The sequence below is a fragment of the Nelumbo nucifera genome, chromosome 2, assembly GCF_055504915.1.
Source record: "Nelumbo nucifera cultivar China Antique chromosome 2, China Antique-T2T, whole genome shotgun sequence".
Lineage (NCBI taxonomy): Eukaryota > Viridiplantae > Streptophyta > Magnoliopsida > Proteales > Nelumbonaceae > Nelumbo > Nelumbo nucifera.
The window spans coordinates 34,980,813-35,003,602 of NC_142650.1; the positions used below are offsets into that span (position 1 = coordinate 34,980,813).

A 22,790-nucleotide genomic window follows, 5' to 3' on the forward strand; every position below is an offset into this window, starting at 1 on the left:
GTATTTTTTATTAACTATGGTATTTATTGAGTTATTTGATTTATTTTTACTAAAAACAAATGCAAATTAAATTTGTATGACTAATATGCAAAAATAAATGATGAAAATACTGAAAATTATTGAAAAATACTCATATGCAAAAAAAAATACTGAATAATAATGAAAAAACACAAAAAAAAATAAAAATCCAAAAATTCTGAAAAACCTAAAGCTTAATTAAAATACTAAAAATAATTAAAAAATTAAATTAAATAATTTTATTGCAAAAAATACTGAACTTTTTGCATTTAATTAGTTTAAGCTATAAGTAGTAGAAAATTACATTAATTAGTTTTAGCCAAGAAATTAGCAATATTTCTGAAAATATGATAATTTCTATATTTTAAATAAATTTTGTAATTTAATAATTACAATATTTTAATAATTAATAATAAAAAGCAACAAATCGTTTATAACTTAACCTAACCCGGTTAGATCTATAAATTTGCAAGCTCAAACAACTATTTTCTTTTGAGTTAGGTCTAGCTGAGATATGCACCATGCCCATACATTATCAGGGATAATCAGATCCAAAGTCTAATTGGGTATCAAACTTTTAGAGTCCAATGATGGTTTTAGCGGACATGTTTAAGCTAAACAACTCCTAATAAGCTCAACTTGGAAGTTATATGCATATATGGTAAATATTATTATATAATATTTAAATAACAAATTTTATATTAATATATAGAAATGTTAGACTAGAATTAAATAAAATTTTTAATTTGTAAAAAATCATAGTTATATAATTAACAACGAGCCTCTTTATCAACAGAAAATGTGCAAGCCCGAGCCCGTCCCGACTATCGGGCCTAGATCTTGATACCGAAGCCCGATCTGTACACAAAATGTCTTATTTTCCATATACTTTTATAAACTAATATTATATTAATTTAGTAATTATTTAATAAATTAATAAACTAATTTATATTTCATAATAGTAAATTGATATTTATTAATAATTTAAGAAGCATATATATATATATATTTATTATATATAACATAAGTAATTTTTTATATATGTATTAGTATCGAGCAGACTTTATTTGAGAAAGCCCGAGCTCTAGCCCACGAGTCTAAAATTTTGTCCAAGCCTAAAAAATAACGGGTCAGGTTGGGTCGGGTCGTTGGACTACTTGGCCCATGAATAGGTCGAATTGTATATATAAACAATTGCATACATAAAAAAATCATATAAAATAAAAATTGAAACATCTTTTTCAATTTTTTTTTTAAATGGACCTCTCATATCTTGGCCCGGTCTACAGCCTAGCCTAGCCTAAGGCTCGGCCCAACAGGACCCAATTTATACCTCTACTTGAATCCGCCCAATATTGGGAACAGGGCAGAGAAATTCAAGGATTTCCCATCTTTGATGAGGAGTGGGGTGCCTTGCCCCTGAATCTGCCTAACATTGAGGAGTGGTTGCCTTGCCTTGAACTCGCTTGACACTGGGGATGGGGCGGGGATGTGGTAGAGTGTCTTGGCTATGGGGCAGGGATAGGGATGGGGTGCCCTACCATGAACCCACCTCGTTGTCATTCCTATATAGACCTGTTCATGGGCCGGGTGGCCCGATGGGTCGGCCCGGCCCGACCCGACCCCCGGACGGGCTTGAACAGGCTTTTTGGCCCGCGGGCTTAACCTCGGGCCAAAAAGCTCGGCCCGCATAAAATTCGAGCTGGGCTCGGGCTTTGCCAAAATAGCCCGGCCCAGCCCGACCTATAGTTAAACAAACCTAAGTAAAAACCCTATGTGTTGTCCATTTGAATAAATTTTTTGATTTGAGAAGGTTGTTGATTCACTTGTAGACCCATTGCTCATTTAAATAGGGGAAAAAAACATCTGAATTAAAATAGATAATGTCTATTTGAATAGGGAAAATTTTGAATTTCTTTTTTTAGGTCGGGCTTCGGACTCGGGCTCGGGCTTTGGGCTTTTTATCAGGGCCGGGCTCGGGCCTAACATTTTTTTGTCAATAAAGAGTCAAAGCTCGGCCCAAACCCTGCCCGACCCATGAACAGGTCTATTCCTATATAATTATTAATTATTAGTGAAATTAATAAAAATGCTAGGTTTTGTAATTATTTTTATTTATTTAAAGTTAATCAAGTTTCATTTTAAAATAATAAAATTTATTAAAATTACTATAAATTATTAATGAAACTAAATTTATTAAAAAATATTTATTTATATTAAATTAACAATAATTATTTTCTGTAAATCAACATTAAATGAAAGTACAATTATTAAAATTTTAGATATTAACAATAACTTTGAATATTTTTAATTAATTAATAATAAATTTTGATTATTAATTTAATATTAATTAATAATAAATAAAATTATTAAATCTTTCAGATTTTTCCGTGCATCGCACGAGTCCCCGCTAATAATACATACAGGTGACAGACCTCTTTCTTCATCGTTTCTCTTAGTCATAAGATGAGGTCGAGCTCATAGCAATTACTACTTATAGTCTCGTGCGCACTTCTTTGTCATCTTCTGGTTGTATGCGTAATGAATAAGAAGAGCATGCGGCAAGCAAACCCAACGAGAAAACAATCGTTACGGTGAAATCAAAGCAAATTCGCTGCTCGGACCTGCAAATATCGAAGTTGGCTGAAAAGGGTAGGAGAAATCCTCAAATGGCAAATCAATCTTCAGCTTCTCCTATCCTCTGCGCTTCCTTCAATCAAGATAACAGGTGGAAACTTCCTGAAATCAAAGCATCTCATCCTCCTCCACCAAATTCAACAACCAAAATAAGAGTAAACGATAGATATTTTTTTTTTGTTCTCCAATTAGGGTTTATAGGGTTCCTAATTTGAAATCATTCCGGTGGAGTGGATTTTATCATGGAAATCGATGAAGATTATGTATAGATTCTCTATTTTCCTTTTTCGGCGCGTTCAGTTATTTTTGGTGGCAATTGACTGTATACTCTCGGAATTGCAGTTGCTTTGCTATAGGAACGAGGGATGGATTCAAAATATTTGACTCGAGTACTGGGAAGCTCTGTTACGAAAAAGGTGATTGAACTGTGATGACAGTATATAGTTTTTAGAAGTTATCTCTTTAAAATTTAATTTATAGAGCTTGTCTTGAATTAACCGTAATTGACAATTTGAAATATCTAAAGGGAAAAAAGCATACTTTACAGTCTGAAAAGGTTAATTATGAGTTTTAGCTTATGATATGTAGAGGCTTGGAGAGATGAGAAATTATAAGTCAACTGAGTTGAATTTCAATTAGAGTATGGAGAAATATGGAAAATTTTCTTTTTGGATTGATTACAATGGATGGACATAAACAATTCAACAATGTAAAAATTAAACTTGATTCCAAATTTTCTTATTTTCTTTACCTTATCTTTGATTTCGTGAACATTCTTCTTATCATATAATGTTTATATGATATCATGAAATAGGGTTGAAAAAGGTCATATATTGATTTTTCACTGTAATGACCTACCAAAAGGAAAAAAGATGTATTGGAAGTTGCTCGACTGTCTGCAACTCCACCTAGGATCAAACAATATGTAATATTAGATCTTATATAACACACGCATAATGAATCCAATCATCCATACCTCTTGCTTGATGGCCTTCTGATGTAAGTAAAAGGACAATGTTAGGCAGAAGATATTATGTGATAAGTGATAACGAAAATGCCAAATATGATATTGAAATATTGAATATAATTGTAGGCTAAGAGAACAGGGACAAATATACAGCCTAGGAAGGCTAGGATCAGTTTAGCAATCTGTAGGATTTGGAAGCTAAAGGCTTAATAGGAGTGGGTAGTGGAACCTAATAGGTTTTCTTTTCTTTCTTTTTTTTTTTTCCAATGATTTGGCACCATCTAGTTGTTTGGAGCTTATAACAAATGAGAAAAGCAAAAGGGTCATCATAAGTCTGTATTTATTACCATTTCCCCCCCTGGACTAAGCTTTCCAGCCTTATTTATAGACTCATGGTAGTAGTTAGTGTAACCTAGTCAATGTCTTATTATGATTAATATTGTGTTTAGTTGTGAAAAGAATGGGAGCAAGTAAAAGATAGAAAAAAAGAGATAAATGCTTTCCTTATAAACAAACAAGAATAGAGGATTTACCTCTGTTTTCCTTATAAAGAATAGAATAGTCACCATATTTGAAACTTTGATGTCAAAATACATTGATGTTGTGTTTGGTTCCTGGAATTGAGATAAATCTTAATTTTTTATTGGTGCCAATTCCAAGTCCAAGTCTTATGAAGCCACATAGAGAACAGTGTTCTTCTTCTTTAACTCTTGGATGATTGCAAGTAATGAGTTTAAACATTGTCTTTAATACTGGCAAATAGTCTTGCTGCCTTGCTGGTTATTCTTAGATGTTCTCTTTCAGGCAGAATTCGATGGAATGGAGTCCTCAGTGGGTGCAATTATTGGAAAGCTTGAAAGTCTGTTGCATCTCATTTTTGACTTTTCCTTTGCTGAATAAGAGGGCACAATTGTATTTTTTCTGGTATTGCTTCATAGTCTTGGATGGCTCCATCTCTAACAGTTAACTAAGGGTGCCTCACCCCCCCTTTCATTTAATATAACCCCCATATATTTATAAAAAAACGTGGAATGTTTATATATTAAAATTTAAATTAACTTAAAAGCTTGTTTTATTAAACTATGGTGAGTTTGGTAATGACTAAGTGATATTTTCCATCTATCCATGTTCATAATCATGGTTCACAACTTTTACACCCATGGAATTAGTTAATAAACCTTAAAGGAATTGTTAGAAGAAAAATAATTACACATTTGTCATGCTTTTAGTATCCTAGCCATCTTCTCTTCTTTACATTATGTCATTCAGTTGTCAGTTTTTGAGTTGTCTTTTTTGTTATTATGTTTTGTTTAGATTGAGAATCCTCTTTTATATTTGTGTACCTTATTCATTTTCTTTTGAATTGTAGTGACTTAATAAGTGAATCATGCCAAAATAGTAAGTCAACTATCCAACCACCGAATGCCTATTTGTTCTTTTAGGATTTTTTCGATAAAGTTATGATGATTTTAGTAATATCAGAAAGCTTTTGATGATATTCTAAAATTTTGAACTTTAATGTATAGTCTGTCAATGAAATTTGAAATGTTTGACATATTGGCAATGTATCAGAAATATTAGGAAAAAAGATTCTTGGAAAATTTAGTATCACCCCTTAGCAAACTGGGGAGATTTCAGGGAAATTTCGCCAAGTCTCATTGATATTGCAAATCATTTCCATAATTACTTTATTGTTCAAATAATTAGGGCTGGAGATTAGAGCATTGTCAATAATGAATGTTTAAAGTGGCAAATAAAATTAATCAAAAGGATGGAGTTGTTCTTGCTAATCCAAAAAAAGGATAGGATTGTAATTTCAGAAAGTAATTGGCAAAAATATGTTAGTTTTAAAAATGATAAGCTGTTACAATTTTACTTTGATATCCGTATTTGCAGAGATTCCACAAAGACAATTTAGTAGTTAAGTTCATCATTATGCTAACAAGTCGGTCGAAAAATCTCATTGAAATACCCTAAGTCAATACTGAAATTGAATTAAACTATAAGAAGGAAAATAGAATCTCCTAAATTGGACATGGTTTCTCAAACATTTTCAGATCCCATTCCTTCATTTTGACATTACAAAAGAGTCTGCAGAGAAACAGTAAGACTTCTAAATGTTGTGGTCGTTGAACTTATATTATCTAATCTCAGCTATACAATCACATGATGGTCCTGACATCAAAACACTCCAATGAGATTGACAGCTAATCATGTGTTTTAAATGACAAAAGCATCCCACTTCAGAATAAGAGTTTAATAAAACACTCAAAGGATGAGAAATGATTGCTGATTAACCAGAAAGGGTTTAATCTTTACCAGATGGGATGCAGCAAAAAATATGCAAAGGTCTTGGAGTTACGGAATTAATTTTTGTTTAGTGTATCTGTTTCTTAGCAGTATGCTAAAGCTAATGGAACCTCTAAATTTCAGAAGGTCAATCCTGTGATAGTCTTTTTAATGTGTCAGTTGGGTACCTTGTTTATGACATCCCACCAAAAAATCCTTGCTTAGCTCAGTGATTTAAAAGGCGTGCCTCAGGTGCGCCTAGGCACTCAGGCGAGGCGCATTTTAGGGTAGGCGCCTTGCCCAGGTCCTAGGCGCAGCCCATTCAAAAGGCGTGCGCTTGGTGTGCCTTGCACCTTAGTCCAGGCGTGCGCCTTTTGAAAATTTGCCGCTTTTTCCCTTTTTTGAGTCTGGCCACTGGGCCGCCGTGCCACACCCCTCAAGGCCAGCCCAAACAAGTCCATGTTAGGGTCTTAAATTCTTAGATTTCACACAAAAAATAATAATAATAATTATTTTTTGTGTGAAATCTAAGAATTTAAGACCCTAACATGGACTTGTTTGGGCTTGCCTCGAGGGGCATGGCACAAGGGCGGCTCGTAGAATTAGGAATGTAATATATCACATTAGCTACTTGATGCAATTGAGAAAAAAAAAGAGATCGTGGGTTTTATATGCTTGAAAATGTTTTATATGTTTGATTTCATTTTTAAATTCTCATTTGAATATGCTTTACATATTATATTTATGTATTTTAATTTTAGATAATAGGTTTTTAAAACATTTATTTTAAAACTTAAAGTTAATATTTTTATTAATATTATGTTTTATAATTTTTTGATTTTTTTTTTGAATTTTTTGCATTTTTTTTAAATTGTGCGCCTTGCCTCAAAAAGGCGCACGCCTCAGGTGCAAAATGGCCCTTGCGCTTTTAAAACATTGGCTTAGCTAAACCATCTGCCAAGCCATTAGCTGACCTTCTTACCCAACTTACTAGAAACCAATATTGAGACATAATTACCATATTTTAGGATGTAGATGTGAATTTAGAGGTGTAAAATGGGCCGCGCTGCCCTCCCTTGGGATAACATGGGGGGCTGGCCTGACACGGTCCACGGCCCAAGCCCATGCGGGCTTGCACCGTGCGATGGGCCGGGCTGGTCTGTGGGCCAAGCCTTGGTCCAGGCCAGGCTGTGGATTGGGCCAAAGCTATTTATTTAAAAAATTTGAAAAAAAAACTTAAAATTTTAATTTTATATGAATTTTGATATATACAATAATTAAATAAATTAGTATAATAAAATTGAAAACAATTGTTTATTTTATTAATATATTATATACTATACATTATTATATAATTATAATTTATATAATATATAATATATTATATATAAAAATGTATAATATATAAATATATAAAATATATAAATAATATATATGGGCCGTGCTGGCCTGACCCGCGGACCTAAAACCCCAAGCCTAGCACGGCCCACACGATCGTGCTGGGCCTGGGACGACCCACAAGCTGTCGTGCTGAGTTGTGTCAGGCCGCGGGTGGCATAACCCGATTTACACCTCTAGATGTGATGCTTTGAGTGTAAACATTTTAACTATGTAGTTATTTTTTTGATAGTAACTGAAAAAAAATCTTTTTCATTTATAGGACTTGAAAGTCCAAGGTACAATTTTCATGTTAAGAACACTAGAATTTTAACCAATTGAGCTAATAGGCTTTTTGAAAGATTTCCATATTCTTATATATTAAAGTTTTTTTTTTTTTTACCCCTATACTAGCAGCAAGCTTGTGCTGAGCACAGGCAACATTTTGTTAGATATAGGGGAGATAAAATTAGTTCAGCGCACATTTACAAAAAATATTGTGAAAAATAAAGTGGAACAAACATTCCTGAATTAATAAAAAAATTCTAAAGTTAATTATTTTTATTTATCAAAAAAAATTGCTAAAGTTAACCAAAGCAGAAAATAATAAACTCAAAATTTTAAAAGAACAAATGAAGGCACAATTCACTATCTGAGACCATTTGCCATGGCTTGGCTATAACATGCAAAGCAGTATAGCAGTTCTGCCTCTCCTTTTTAGGAGACTGAGCATTGTGTTTGTTGTTTCTAGAGATCTAAAACAGCTAGAGTTGGGGGGGGGGGGTAAGAACATTCAAGATAGAATAGAGTTATTGCCGCCTCCATACTTGATGTAATGTTGTTCTATGGTCCCTGTTGTACCATAGCATTCTTTTTCTTTCTTACCTTTCAGTCTTCCAAGGGCCTCTTTGTAATTATTCTTTTTTATCTTTAGCCCTTCAAGGGCTTCTTTGTAAATACTTATAACTAATAAGATATATAGGCTCTTTGGGGGTGGGGGTCGACTATTCTGTTTGACACCCCTGAAACTCTTGGTGTTCTCTCAACCTAGAAGGTTGACATGGTATCAGAGCGGGCCATATCCTTCAATTGCTGATTTGTTTGAGTTTTGGGGTGATTAGTAGACTATTTAAGGAGTATTTCGACCACGCCCAAACCCTGGTTGAAGTTTTTTAAATGCTGTTTTGATCAGACGAAGCTGATATCCCTTTTCCTGGAAAAGACGCCCAGCAGGTTAGATTTTCTTCTTCTTCTTCTTTTTCTTCTTCTTTTAAATTGGCTGATTCAATCTGCCTAGAACTTTGTAGTTGGTGTCACCCAGGCCTTCTTTATCTGTTCATCATTCTATCTTGAAGTTTGGATCAGTTTTGATAAGGTTTCGATCCCATCTTGTTGTTGACAGTCCTGAAACTTACCATTTTAGGACTGAGATTGATTCAGCCCTCTTTTGAGATTTCTGCAGCAGAATCTCAATTTCTTTTGGTGGAGTATTATTTCAGTATTGTTGTGGAGTTGCTATTGATTTTATTTGGGTGATTAATCACCGATTTCTTGGACTGTTACCCTCTCTTGAAACCTGTTTGAGAGCTGAAATGCTGTAGCCGAAGCAGTAGAAGAGAGGAAAAGACCAAGAGATGCTGAGAATGTCGAACTGAATGACCCAGTCGACAATACTATTATTTATATTAGAGTACAGTACAATGTTACAGGAAATGACTGGAATGCCCTTGATTAGTGATGGGACACCCAGACAATTTAAACTCAAATACAGGCCCAATACATAACAACTTAAACTCAAATACAGGCTAATAAGAACTCTTATTAGCCGAACCATCAATACATGAAAACCTTCAACCTAACACTCCCCCTCAAGCTAAGCATGGATGTCAATCATGTTTAGCTTGCCAAGAAGGTCCATGAACTTTGCTGCAGCCAACCCTTTAGTCAATACATCTACAATTTGCATCTCAAATGGAGTATAAGGAATGCAGAGTTCTCCTGAGACTATTCTCTCTCTAACAAAATGTCGATCAATCTCAATATGTTTTGTCCTGTCATGTTGCATAGGGTTATTTGCAATGTTGATGGCAGCCTTGTTGTCACAATACAATCTGAGAGGACCCTCAGCTTTAATGCCAAGCTCATTAAGAAGGGTCCTGAGCCATAGGAGTTCAGCAACCCCGTGAGCCATAGCTCGATATTCTGCTTCCGCACTTGATCTAGCAACTACATTTTGCTTCTTACTGCGCCATGTGACCAGGTTCCCTCCCACAAATGTACAATATCCTGAAGTTGATTTTTTGTCTCCAACAGAACCAACCCAATCTGCATCAGTATAAGCTTCAATTTCAATTCTATTGTTTTTCCTGAATAGAATTCCCTTTCCTGGGCAAGTCTTCAAGTACCTGAGAATCCTTTCAACTGCTTTCATATGAGGGATCTTTGGAGAGTGCATGAATTGACTGACAACATGCACAACATAAGCAATATCTGGCCGAGTGAGAGATAAGTATATCAGTTTCCCTACCAATTTTTGATATCTCTCTCTATCACAGTAGTCCTCCCCTACTGATTCCTGTAGGCCATGATTCTGTTCTATTGGAGTATTTGCTGGCCTACACCCTATCATGCCTATTTCCTCTAGGAGGTCAAGAACATACTTCCGTTGACATATGTAGATTCCTTCTCTTGACCTAGCAACTTCAATCCCAAGAAAATATCTCAAATGGCCCAAGTCTTTGATCTCAAATTCCGAAGCTAAAAACTCCTTCAGTCTTTTTATCTCTTCCAAGTCATTCCCGGTAATCACCATATCATCCACATAAACAATGAGTGCCGTAAGTTTGCTATCCTGTCTCCTTATGAACAAGGTATGGTCTGCACCACTCTGAGTGTACCCCACTTTCTTCATGGCCCCACAAAGCCTCTCAAACCATGCACGAGGAAATTGCTTCAAACCAAATAATGCTTTCCTCAGTTTACAAACCTTTCTACCAAAGTCATAGCCTGGTGGAGGTTCCATAAATACCTCTTCATGAAGGTCACCATTTAGGAAGGCATTCTTCACATCCAACTGATGAAGTTCCCATGAAAAATTTGCTGCTAGTGACAATAGAACCCGAATTGTGTTGAGCTTTATTACTGGGGCAAAGGTTTCTTTGTAGTCAATTCCTTCTTTTTGAGTAAACCCCTTTGCCACAAGTCTGGCCTTGTACCTTTCAATGGAACCGTCCTCCCTGTGCTTTACAGTAAACACCCACTTGCACCCATCAGTGCTCTTCCCCTCTGGCAGATTCACTAATTCCCAAGTTCTTGCTTTCATTAGGGCTTTCATCTCTTCATTCATAGCTTCTTTCCACCTTGGATCAGACATGGCCTCTGAGTACTTAGAAGGAACATGTACAGAGGAAAGAGCAGGCACAAATGAGTGATAGGCAGGAGATAAATGTGAGTAAGAAACAAAATCAGCAATGGGGTGCAGGGTGGTACAAGAACGGATAGGCTTACGGAGAGCAATAGGAAGATCCAAATCAGAAGTATGTGAGTTGGAATTACCTTGGATTGTAGAGACAAATTGATCCGAGTCCAACTGGTTGTTGTCATGAGGTTGAGGGCCCTTTTTCCTTCTGTTGTATGTGAGTATCTCTTTTTGTTGCCTACTGGAGCCTTCAGGGACATCTGCAGCATCAGGAGAGGTAACCGGCACTGTGGGAGCCTCACTAGGTTGACCTGGGATGCCACAACTAGGAGTAGAAGAGGAGGATGGAAGGCCTGAGGTAGATAGGGGAATAAAAAAGGAGGGAGAATGAGAATCCTCTTCCATCCCACTAGTTTCCCCCTGAAGAGGATTCTGAGAAGACTGAAAATAGGGTTGAGACTCAAAAAAGACCACATCTCTGGTGACATACTTTCTCTTGGAGACAGGATCATAACACTTGTACCCCTTTTGTGTAGGAGAGTACCCCAAAAATATTCCCTTCGTAGCATCCAGCTTGGTCTTCTTTGGATCCTTCACATGTATGAAACATATACAGCCAAAGACCCGTGGAGGAAGAGGAAAGTCTGGAAGAGTGGGACACAAAACAGAGAAAGGGGTTTTCATACCCAACACCTTAGATGGCATTCGATTTATCAGATATGATGCAGTAAGTACAGCTTGAGACCAGTATTGCTTGGGAACTTTGTGCTGGAATAGTAAGGCTCGAGCTGTCTCCAATAGATGTCTATTCTTGCGCTTAGTAACCGCATTCTGCTGAGGGGTATTAGCACAGGATGATTGATGTAACATGCCAGCATCTTCCATGAATAAGTTCAAGGATTTTTCAAAATATTCAGCAGCATTATCTGACCGGAATTGCTTAATCTTCTTATCAAACTGTGTTTCAATCATCTTGCAAAATGCCATAGTTATTCGTGGTACTTCATCCCGTCCTTTTAACAGGTAGATCCATGTGCATCGAGAATAGTGATCAATAAAACTGATAAAGTAACGGAAGCCATCAATGGAAACAATGGGTGAAGGGCCCCAAACATCAGAATGAACCAAATCAAAAGGAGCTCGAATTTCATTACTAGAAATTGGATAAACAGTTCTACATTGTTTTGACATTTGACATACTTCATAGATTAAACTGACTTGAAATGCCCTTAAACAATTCGGGAAACAACATTTCTAATGAAGAGAAAGACAAATGACCTAGCCTAGCATGCCACAGATGCAACCTAGCTATTGACTCCACACTCTCCGGACTACTAGCAGCAGATGCTTGTAAGGCTGAACCGATGTCTGCATCAAAATAGTAGAGGCCTCCATACTCATGACCGCTCCCAATCGTTCTCCTTGTCAATCTGTCCTGGAAGACACAATGAGTAGGAAAAAATGTTATACTACAGTTCAAATTTTTGGTAAGTTTTGAAACAGACAAAAGATTTGAGGTAAGATTGGGAACATGTAGAACTGATTTAAGAGAGAGGTCCTTGCTTAGGTCAACCACCCCCTTTCCAGAGATGGTGGAGAAAGACCCGTCAACAACTCTCATCTTATCTTGACCAGACAACAAATGATATGAAGAGAATAAGGAGGACATATGTGTCATGTGGTTAGTTGCAACGGAATCAATAACTCAAGAAGTAGAGTCAATAGAGCTAGTTGCACTAAAGGCAGAGATTGTACCTGATCTGGCAAGAGAGGTGGAAGCAAAAGAATTATTCCTTAGACGGGCTAATGCCCGGCTAAGGACCTCTACCTCACTAGCAGTGAAGGCCAAAGCACCAGCTCCAGAGGAATCAACAACCTGCCCCATAGGAGAAGAAGACACTGTTGGTATATTCTGTGAGTTGTCACCATTGTTGCTGGTGACAAGATTCCCACTTGCCGTATGACCCTTCTGTTGCTTCTTGTCCTTTCTCAATGCAGCCAGCTTCAGGTGAGGATACAGGACCCAACACTTTTCTTTTACATGTCTCTCACCACCACAATGAGTGCACTTAAGGTGCTTCTTGTCTGGATGTCTGTTTCCCTTAGTAGATACCAGGGCTGAATGTTCTCCAAATTGTTCAGTTGGTTGAGTCTGAGAGTCAACTTGCATCTCCTTTCTCCTGACTTCTTCATTCCTCACCAGATAATAAATATGGTGTAACTCGGGCAATTCATCTCTCCCTAGAATTTGTGACCTTATACCCTCATACATTGGGTCCAGGCCAACCAAGAACTTAAAGGCTCTGCTCTCTTCAATCTGCTTATCATGTCTCTCCTTGTCCCTGGCATTTTCCCAATCCAATATCAAGTGATGGTCAAGTTCTTCCCAAAGACCTTCCAGAGTTGCAAAGTATGTTGCAACTGTCATATCCCCTTGCCTTAAAGGCAGCAATGTCTTGATTCAATCTGTAGATTCTAGCATTGTTTTTCTTCTGTCCATAGGTCTTAGACACCTTTTTCCCAAATCTTGGCTGCTGTAGGAAAGTGATGAACAGTCCTGGCAACCCAAGGAGTCATAGATGACACTGTTTAAGACTAGCCGAAGAGATCACAGTGCTGAAAAAGAGCCTGTGAGATCACGGGAAGTAATAAAAAGCATTGCAGAAACGGACCACTCCCTGAAGTTGTATTCATCCAGCAGCACACTTGTAATCTGCAAGCTGTGCAGATTAGGGTTTTCCAGATTTGAAGACCTTGCAGCAGGTCTGTTATCTCTAGAAGAAACCTCTCTGGATATTGAAGACATCTTGACTGCAGCCTCAGTGTAGATGACACTATTTAAGACTAGCCGAAGAGGTCACAGTGCTGAAAAAGAGACTAGTTGCAAAATTGAAGAAGGTTCTGACAGCTCGCAACACTGTTTCAGACTTGCCGAGACTGTCACAGTTCTGAAGCAGTTCAGTTACAGCAGCAAATGAGGTGTTCTGGGCTGGTAACTGACCTGAAACTGAGGGCTCTCCACCACTGTGCTATGCCGACTTCACTTGAGCTTCGAGTACTGCAACTGTAAAGAGAGTTTTCCCCCTTACGGCCAATACTAGGACTGCTGGAATCAGTCCTCAACTAGGTCTGTCCTATACAGACCTCTCTTAGTAGCCGAATAGCTACTAACTACTAGAAACAGTCTAGTAGGACATCAGCTTCTGGGTCTTACTTCCCTTGTGCCCTACAACCAAGGGAAACCCTAGGTTTGAACCTTGTGTTGTTCTCCTACAACCCTAGGGTTTCACGGCAGCAACCCAAATAAAAAAAGAAAAGAAAGACAGCAAGAGAGAGGAGATGGCGTCGGCTGTAACCAGGAAGGTGCTTAATGCTCTGATACCATGAGAGCTGAAATGATGTAGCCGAAGCAGTAAAAGAGAGGAGAAGACCAAGTGATGCTGAGAATGTCAAACTGAATGACCCAGTTGACAGTACTATTATTTATATTAGAGTACAGTACAATGTTATAGGAAATGACTGGAATGCCCCTGATTAGTGATGGGACACCCAGACAATTTAAAACACTAAACAAACTTAGGCCCATTAACACAGGCCCAGTACATAACAACTTAAACTCAAATACAGGCTAATAAGAACTCTTATCAGCCGAACCATCAATACATGAAAACCTTCAACCTAACACTGTTAACTTATTTTGGGCTTTCGAAATGTTTGAGAAGGCTGATATCATTTCCGTAAAGTTTGATGGAACTAACTACAGCATGTGGAAGTTCCATTTCGACTTCTTTGTTGAAGGGAAAGGCCTAGAAGGATATTTGGATGGGAAGATTACTAAGCTGGATGAAACTGATATCAAAGGATGTTCACAATGGAAGTTGGATAATGGGAAATTAGTCTCTTGGATACTCAATTCAATTTTTTCTCATTCTCATATTGTTGTACCCATGAGAAGGATGCATACTTGAAGAAAGTGTACCATCAATCCAACATGTCCAGACCTCTAGGCGTTACCATCTTTTTGTTGTATGTCAATGATATGTTATTGATAGGGGATGGGTTGGAATCCAGGAACTTACAGTTCCTTTCATATGAAAGACTTGGGTTCTCTTACTTATTTCTTGGGGCTGGAAGTGCATTGTAGCAAATGTGGTTACTTTGTTTGTCAACACAAGTATGCATGTGATCTTATTAGGCTTGTTGGCCTTACAGACACCAAACAGGTTCATACACCTTTGGAACTCAATGTCAAGATGTCTAAATCTGATAAGGCATTGCTTCCTAATGCTACTCCATATCGACAATTGGTTGGGTCTCTCATCTATCTCACCATGACTCGTCTGGACATTTCTCATGTTAGTCAGTTCGTTTCCGCACCATGTCAGCCCCACATGACTGCTGTCCACCGGATTATCCGTTATGTTCGTGGCACTTTGTCTCAGGGATTGTTCTTTTCTTCTTCATCTCCTCTTCAGTTGAGATCTTATGCTGATGCAGATTGGGCAGGTTGTCTTGACACTAGACGGTTTACTACCGGTTGGTGTGTCTTTTTGGGTGACTCCCTTATCTCCTGGAAATGTAAGAAACAATAGACAGTTTCTAAGTCATCTACAGAAGCTGAATATAGGGCTATGTCATCGGTATGTAGTGAGATTGTTTGGTTTCAATCTCTTCTTGCTGATCTTGGTGTTCACCTCTCCACGCTTATTCCTCTCTATGCTAGCAACACTAGTGCTATCAAGATTGCATCTAATCCAGTGTTTCATGAGAGAACCAAACACATTGAGGTGGACTGTCACTTCATTAGGGATCTTTTTCTTGCTGGCTCTATTTCCCTTCCTCATATAGCTTCTGACTTACAGATTGCTGACATTCTCACGAAGCTTATGACGAGATTGAGACATCTATTTCTTGTGGGCATCTCAGCATCAGTTTGAGGGGGAGTGTAGAGATACTTGATGTAATGTTGTTCTATGATCCCTTTTGTACCATAACATTTCTTTTTCTTTCTTACCTTTCATCCCTCCAAGGGCCTCTTTGTAATTATTCTTTCTTACCTTTCATCCCTTCAAGGGCCTCTTTGTAAATACTTATAACTAATAAGATATATAGGCTCTTTGGGGGTGGGCATCGATTGTTCTGTTTGACACCCTTGAAACTTTTGGTGTTCTCTCAACCTAGAAGATTGGCAAATAATTGGTCTCCTCCAATAGACGGTTGGAAGAAGCTAAACTTTGACGGGAGCTACGTGGGGAATCTGGGCCCATCAGGCATAGGAGGGGTTATTAGGGATGAAGATGAGAATATCTTTGCTCTCTACTCCGGTCCAGTGGGAACTGGGAAGGGTGATGTGGTGAGATCTGTTTTCTTGGTGCTGAGATGGTGTGATTCCAGAACAGAGAGAAGAGAAGAAGGAGAAGGGAGAAGAGAGAAAAGAGACAAAATTGAAAGAGGCAAAAGTTAACTGGCGGCACCAGTTTATTTTGGTATATATACTAGGGCGACCATACATAAAAAATAAAGGAGAAAATTACAAAGGTGCCCTTGCGACACTAAACTTAAAATAAAACTAAGTTATTTCAACACTCTCCCTCAAGTTGGGACGTAGATATCAATCATGCCCAACTTGTCACATAAATCATCGTGCTGCGAGTGATGTAAGCCTTTTGTAAATATATCTGCCAGTTGCTCTTTGGAACTCACATATGGGGTGCACACTTCCCCATTAACAAATTTCTCTCTAATGAAGTGTTTGTCAACCTCTATATGCTTAGTTCTATCATGAAGAACTGGGTTGGCTGCAATATTGATGGCAGCCTTGATATCACAATACAAGGACATAGGGCCATCAACAGGAAAACCTAGTTCGCTCAACAGATTCTTTATCCACATGCCTTCAGCCACCCCATGGGACATTGCTCTATTTTCAGCTTCAACACTAGACCTAGCCACCACATTTTGTTTCTTGCTTCTCCATGTGACTAGGTTTCCTCCCACAAAGGAACAATACCCACTAGTAGACTTTCTGTTATCAACTGATCCAGCCCAATCAGCATCTGTATATACTTCAATCTTCAAATGACCATTCTTTTGGTATAACAAACCAGCTCCAGGAAACCTCTTTAGGTATCTGACTATTCTTTCTGCTGCCTCTAAGTGTGTGGTCTTAGGAGCATGCATGAACTGACTAAGAACACCTACTGCATAAGCAATGTCTGGCCTGGTCATGGATAAATACAAGATCCTTCCCACAAGTCTCTGGAATTGTTTTACATCTTTGACAACTTCACCACAACAGTCACCTAGTCTGTGATCAATGGGAGAGTCGGTTGGCTTAACCCCTAGTTTTCCTGTATCCTATAACAGATCTAGGATGTATTTCCTCTGAGAAATGAAGATCCCCTTTTGAGAGCAGGCCACTTCAATTCCAAGGAAATATCAAAGGGGACATAGATCCTTCACCTCAAATTTAGTGGCTAAAAAATCTTCTAGTCTGAATTTCAGCCTTCCAGTCACCTGTGATCACTATGTCATCAACATACACTATCAAGGCTGCAATCTTTCCTTCCCCTCTTTTCACAAATATAGTACGGTTAGTCTGACATTGTTTGTAGCCAATCTGCTGTATAGCCAGATGAAACTTGCTGAACCTGGCTCTCGGTGATTGCTTCAAACCATACAAAGACTTCTTTAGTCTGCACACTTTCTGCTCTTTGCCTAGGGCACTAAAGCCAGGAGGTTGAACCATGTATACACCTCTTCCTCAAGGTCTCCATTCAGAAAGGCGTTTCTAAAGCTGGGTTTCACAACTTCTTGTTGTATCTATATTTCTTCTAATTAATGAAATCTTTTCTGTTGCTGATCAGAAAAAAAGATAGAACACAGAAGCAATGGCTAGTCAACCAAACCACAGCCAAACAGGTGAACCCATTGAAGCACCAACCACTGTGAGAGGAATGGATGAAGCAACCCCAGCACAATCTGAGGAAGAAAAAAGAGAAGCCATCAGTTTGAAGAAATGGGCAATGGCTCCAGGGGAGCGGGAGAATAGAGAAGGGGAGATGATATTTGAGTAAAGTAGTTTTGGAAATTGTTTGATTCTGGATAATTGGTTTTGGGTCTGCAGATGATATGAATCTTCCTGTAACTGGTTCTAGTATCCAAAAACACTGTATGCCTTTGGGCGCCATTAATTCTGTATCGTGTTGGTGGTGTATTTTAACCTGGGTTGTGTTCTTACAGCTGAGCTATAAATGGTTGATTGTTAACAGTTTTTGATCAATAAAGCAACCTAGATGGCATGGTGTTACCATGTTTGGCATGGCATTTATACATCAGCCACACTAATTGATTTATCTTGGGACCCAGGCTGGTTATTTCTAGAAATACCCTAACAGTTTTTGATCAATAAAGATGAGTAATGAGTCAATGAGACACAGTTGCCTTTTATATTCATGGTTAATACAAATTAAGTTGACTTTTAATTCCCTAACAATTTTAATTCCCTAACAGTTGAGAAAGCAAAAGGTTCTAATCTCAAGGGTGGTGGGTAGGGCCTACCACATAGGGCTTTACTCCGAGAGTCCTTTTGGCAAGTACAATAATGACTGTGATGTGCTGCAATATGAGAAAAGGAAAGGACAGAACTGTCATTAAAGAAAAAATAGAAAAGAAAAAGTGGAGCTTCCCGAAGCCCCAAGAGGAAGAAGACCCAGAAAAAGGAATCCCACCCCCTATTTCCTGCCTTGTATAAAATAAACAGCGACGTGGCAACTTCGCAGCTCAGGTGGTTTCAAAATCTCACACGTGTTGCCTGTCATATTCTTTTTTTTTTTTGTTCAGCAACATAGAAAATATTCATTAAATTAAAAGAATATGTACAACAAGAAGTTGTGGGTAGACAAAAGTCCACATAAATCCCACTAATTACAATACAGACTGAAGCTTAACCCAACAAAGAAATTCATTAGTTACAGACAAGCCCCAAAGGACCCAAAGGATATTCACTAGCTATCGTATAGCCCAGAGCATAGATTGCCTTTGTACTCCTTGCTTAGCTAGACCATCAGCTACGATATTAGCTGATCTCCTAATCCATCTTATGTGAATTTCCTTATCTTTAGAAGCCTACTTAAAGCGCCTGAACTCATTTCTTAATCTCCAGATTGCTCCTTCCTCTTTTTTCATCGAGTTTACAACAACTTTTGAGTCCCCTTCAATAATCAACCTGTTAATCCCCAACTCTTTCAGCTTTCTCAACACCAATACTTCTCCCTTCAGTTCTGAATTCACCACATCACCATGCTGGATAGGGCTTGAGAACATGGCAATGATATTTCCATTGTCTCTCTTATTACTCCACCAATGCCTGATGGGCCAGGGTTTTCCAAACAGCTACCATCAAAGTTTAGTTTCTTCCACCCAACATTTGGAGGGGACCAAAATTCAGTTACAATAGGTCTTCTAGAAGAAATGTTTGCAATTGTTCCCCATGATTTGAAGAAATCTTGTCTTAAAATCTGCAAATATTTTCAAAGCTTTCACCCAATGTGCCATCCTTGTAGCTATCACTTCAATCACAGCATCTCTACCTCTTTCCTTTTCATCAAATATCCTCAGGTTTCTTTCCTCCTAGATTATCCAAGCCACTACTGCTCTAGTGCATTTTCCCATCACTTTGCCTCTCCTTTTAGAGCACCTGAATATGTTGGAGCTAAAAAGATCTTCCAGATTAGCAGGAGGATTCCAGCTGCAACCAAACAGAGAGGAAAACCATTTCCAAACAAAGTTAGCAAAAGGACAGGAGATAAAGAGGTGAAAAGCAGTCTCACCATTCAGCTTACATAAGGAGCGCCAGTTTGGGGACAAGCACCACTTTGGTCTTTTTCTCTGAAGCAAGTCACTGGTGTTGATGGAACCATGGAAAACTTTCCAACAAAAAGCACTGACTTTAGGAGGGATGGGCCGAGGCCAAATCTCCTTAACAGGGAAAGGAGAGGAGGAAGTGACAACAAGAGACGTGCTACCTGTCATATTCATGTGCCCGAATAGTGGCATGATTGTAAAAGGTGGTTACTGTGCATTTCTGTTGAATGGTGGCATGATTGTAAATAATGGGAACTTTAACAACAATTATAAAAGCAGTTGATTTGTGATTTTATTTCTTGCATGCTTAGGCCTTGACCATACATCATTTCATTTTAATAGATATAATGTAGATGTGGCACCCAACTTCATTCAAATATGCACCTTGCTTTGTGCCTTGTGCATCAGGCTCTAGGAACTCCTTGTGCTTTAGTTGTGTTTCTTACTTTTGCCACACTGGTTACATACAGACCTTTACTGATCATTGCAGTGTTTGGTAATAAGTTATTTTATCATATTGCAACTTGTTTAGCCTGCATGTGCTTGGACTTGGGTGTAGATGTAATGTAACACTGTTGGTTGGCCCATTAAAAGCATCTGTTTATTGATATGACTTAAGTTTATACAATTGAGATATAAATAAAGTTATTTGAGATGATAGGTTTCACTGGACCTTATGGAATCTGAATTCTTGCTAACTAGCTATTGGAGCATTTAGCCTTGTTGAAATGCTGTTCAACTCAAGCCTTCTTGCCATAGTTGGAGCAGGAGAGCAGGTAGAATGTTATATTATTATTTGTACATATGCTGTTACAGATGAGATCAAGTTATTTTCATATTCCATAATGTACATTACTCTCTTAAGCTCTCATACAGATTGGTTAGTTCATTAATATTCCTCAATCTGATTGCAACAGCCATCACTATCACCACGTCGGCTTTGTCTTTTCAACACTGTAACTGGCGCTGCACTTAGAGAACTAAACTTTTTGACCTCAATTGTTGCTGTTCGCATGAGTAGGAAAAGGTAAAGTATCTAGTGCTAAACATTACAAATTATGTTGCCCTTTATCCAATTACAAACTTCTTTAAGTTGTTTATGCTACAGACCTTATACCAGACTATAGCAAGATGTGGTTAAATGCATTAAATTTTTACCAGTATGAACAATGACTTTGGTTTGCTCCCTGGCAAGATGGATTAAGTAGTGCAACTTCTGATTACCAAAAAGAAAAGTAGTGCAACACTTCAACTTCTGTCATAAATCCTGCTTTCTAGATTATGCATCTTAAGTACCAAGAGTCCTGTTCTCTTAATTGTTCATTATAAACACCAAGGTTCATACACACAGTATCCTATATGGATACTTTGGTCCATTTAGGATAGTCCATGCTACACTTCTTGTAAGCAATGTTATCTGTTACCCACCTTTTTTTTCCTAACGTACTATGGTAAGGCCTGATGATCTCATGACGGTGTTCTAGCTGGTTATGGGGAGGGTTCATTTGGATTTTTGTTGCATTTTTTTATTAACTTTATTGAGCACTATTCTGACCTGAATGATTTTCCTCCTTTATCAAGGCTAGAAGCAAGAGCTGGTTGTTCAGTTGGCTGAGAATGGACTTTACTTCCCATCTCCTTTTGTCTTAGTTCTTCATTTCTGATTAGGTAAAAGTGTAAAACACATGATGCAAGTCTAGCAATCTTTAGTGTCATTGATTGGAGAATCCAAGACATCACTGTGGCATACTTTCTATACTAAGTCTTCTGGTTGATCTGCCTTATTGTCAACAACTTAGCCGTTGGTGTGTTATGTACCCTTGCATACCTCTACTGATAATGGCTACCTTGGCTGAAATAGCCCATTCGGCATAGTTGAATTCATCCAGCTGAATGTTGGTAATCTGAAATGTAGGACTGTCAAAAATGGAAGTGTTTCCCATGACCTGGTTTCTTTTGATGAGATCTCACTGGTGGTAGACATTCTAACAGAAGGTATTATCTTCTCAATCAGCAATACAGCAGCAAAACACAACAAGGAAGACTCTTGTTCATCTTCTGGAAAGTCAAAAAACAGACCCACAATAAACTGCTGGCAACAACCCTAGGAGTGTCCACAAGATTCTGGAAAGAAGATTGCACCAATGATTTAAAAGGCGCGCCTAGGTGCACAGGCGAGGCGCATTTCAGGGTATGCGCCTCGCCTAGGTCCTAGGCACAGCTCTTTCAAAAGGCGCACGCCTGGTGCGCCTAGGCGTGCGCATGATGCGCCTTGCGCCTCAGCCCAGGTGTGCGCCTTTTGAAAATTTGACGCCTTTTTGCTTTTTCTGAACGTAGCGGCTGGGCTTGGGCCTCCGCCCCCAGACCCCCATGCCATGCCCCTCGAGGCAAGCCCAAACAAGTCCACGTTAGGTCTTAAATTCTTAGTTTTCACACAAAAAATAATGATTTTATAGTTTTAATTGCTTTTTAAGAAAACATTTTATTAGGATGAATGAATGAGCAACAAAACCCCAATTTGGTAATGTTGCTCATTCATTCATTCTAATAAAATGTTTTCTTAAAAAGCAATTAAAACTATAAAATCATTATTTTTTGTGTGAAAACTAAGAATTTAAACCTAACATGGACTTGTTTGGCTTGCCTTGAGGGGCGTGGCACAAAGGCAGCTCGTAGAATCAGGAATGTAATATGTTTTACATTACATTAGCTACTTGAAGTAATGCAATTGAGTGAAAAAAGAGATTAGAGGTTTTACATGCTTGAAAATGTTTTATATGTTTGATTTTGTTTTTAAATTCTCATTTGAATATGCTTTACTTCTTATGTTTTGTAGTTTAATTTTAGATAATAGGTTTTTTGAAACAGTTATTTTAAAATTTAAGTTTATATTTTTTATTAATATTATGTTTAATATTTTTTGATTTTTTTGGCATTTTTTTGAATTTCCTGACATTTTTTTGATTTTTTAGCATTTTTTTTGTATTTTTGCGCCTTGCTTCAAAAAGGCACGTGCCTTGCATGTCAGGCACAAATTGATCCCTGCGCCTTGCGCTTTTAAAACACTGGATTGCACACACCCTCTTCCAATCCCAAATAGACAGAATGATTAAAACAATAAGCTCCTGAATGAACTACAGCTCCCTGTGAACTGTCATCAGTCTTGTTCTTCGTTGCCGCAAAACCCTAGACCTGAACTCAGTTCTCACTAGCAGTCCG

At 38.0% G+C, this 22,790-nt stretch overlaps 1 protein-coding gene across 4 annotated transcripts in view; it reads left to right on the forward strand.

Annotated features, from left to right (window-relative positions):
• The first annotated feature begins 2,463 nt into the window (after positions 1-2,463).
• Positions 2,464-22,790, forward strand: part of ATG18B (autophagy 18 B-like protein) — a 37,932-nt gene continuing 17,605 nt past the window's right edge. Inside the window, exons 1-5 of one of the 4 annotated variants that reach the window (XM_088898528.1) lie at positions 2,689-2,746; positions 2,998-3,071; positions 4,992-5,020; positions 20,274-20,347; positions 20,489-20,598. In XM_088898528.1, the coding sequence (XP_088754654.1) occupies positions 20,300-20,347; positions 20,489-20,598 (158 nt within the window). In that variant the 5' untranslated portion in view covers positions 2,689-2,746; positions 2,998-3,071; positions 4,992-5,020; positions 20,274-20,299. Of the gene's footprint in view, positions 2,747-2,997; positions 3,072-4,991; positions 5,021-20,232; positions 20,348-20,488; positions 20,599-22,790 lie in introns of all 4 variants that reach the window. The other 3 variants (XM_010279688.3, XM_010279689.3, XM_088898529.1) reach the window with 3 other exon arrangements.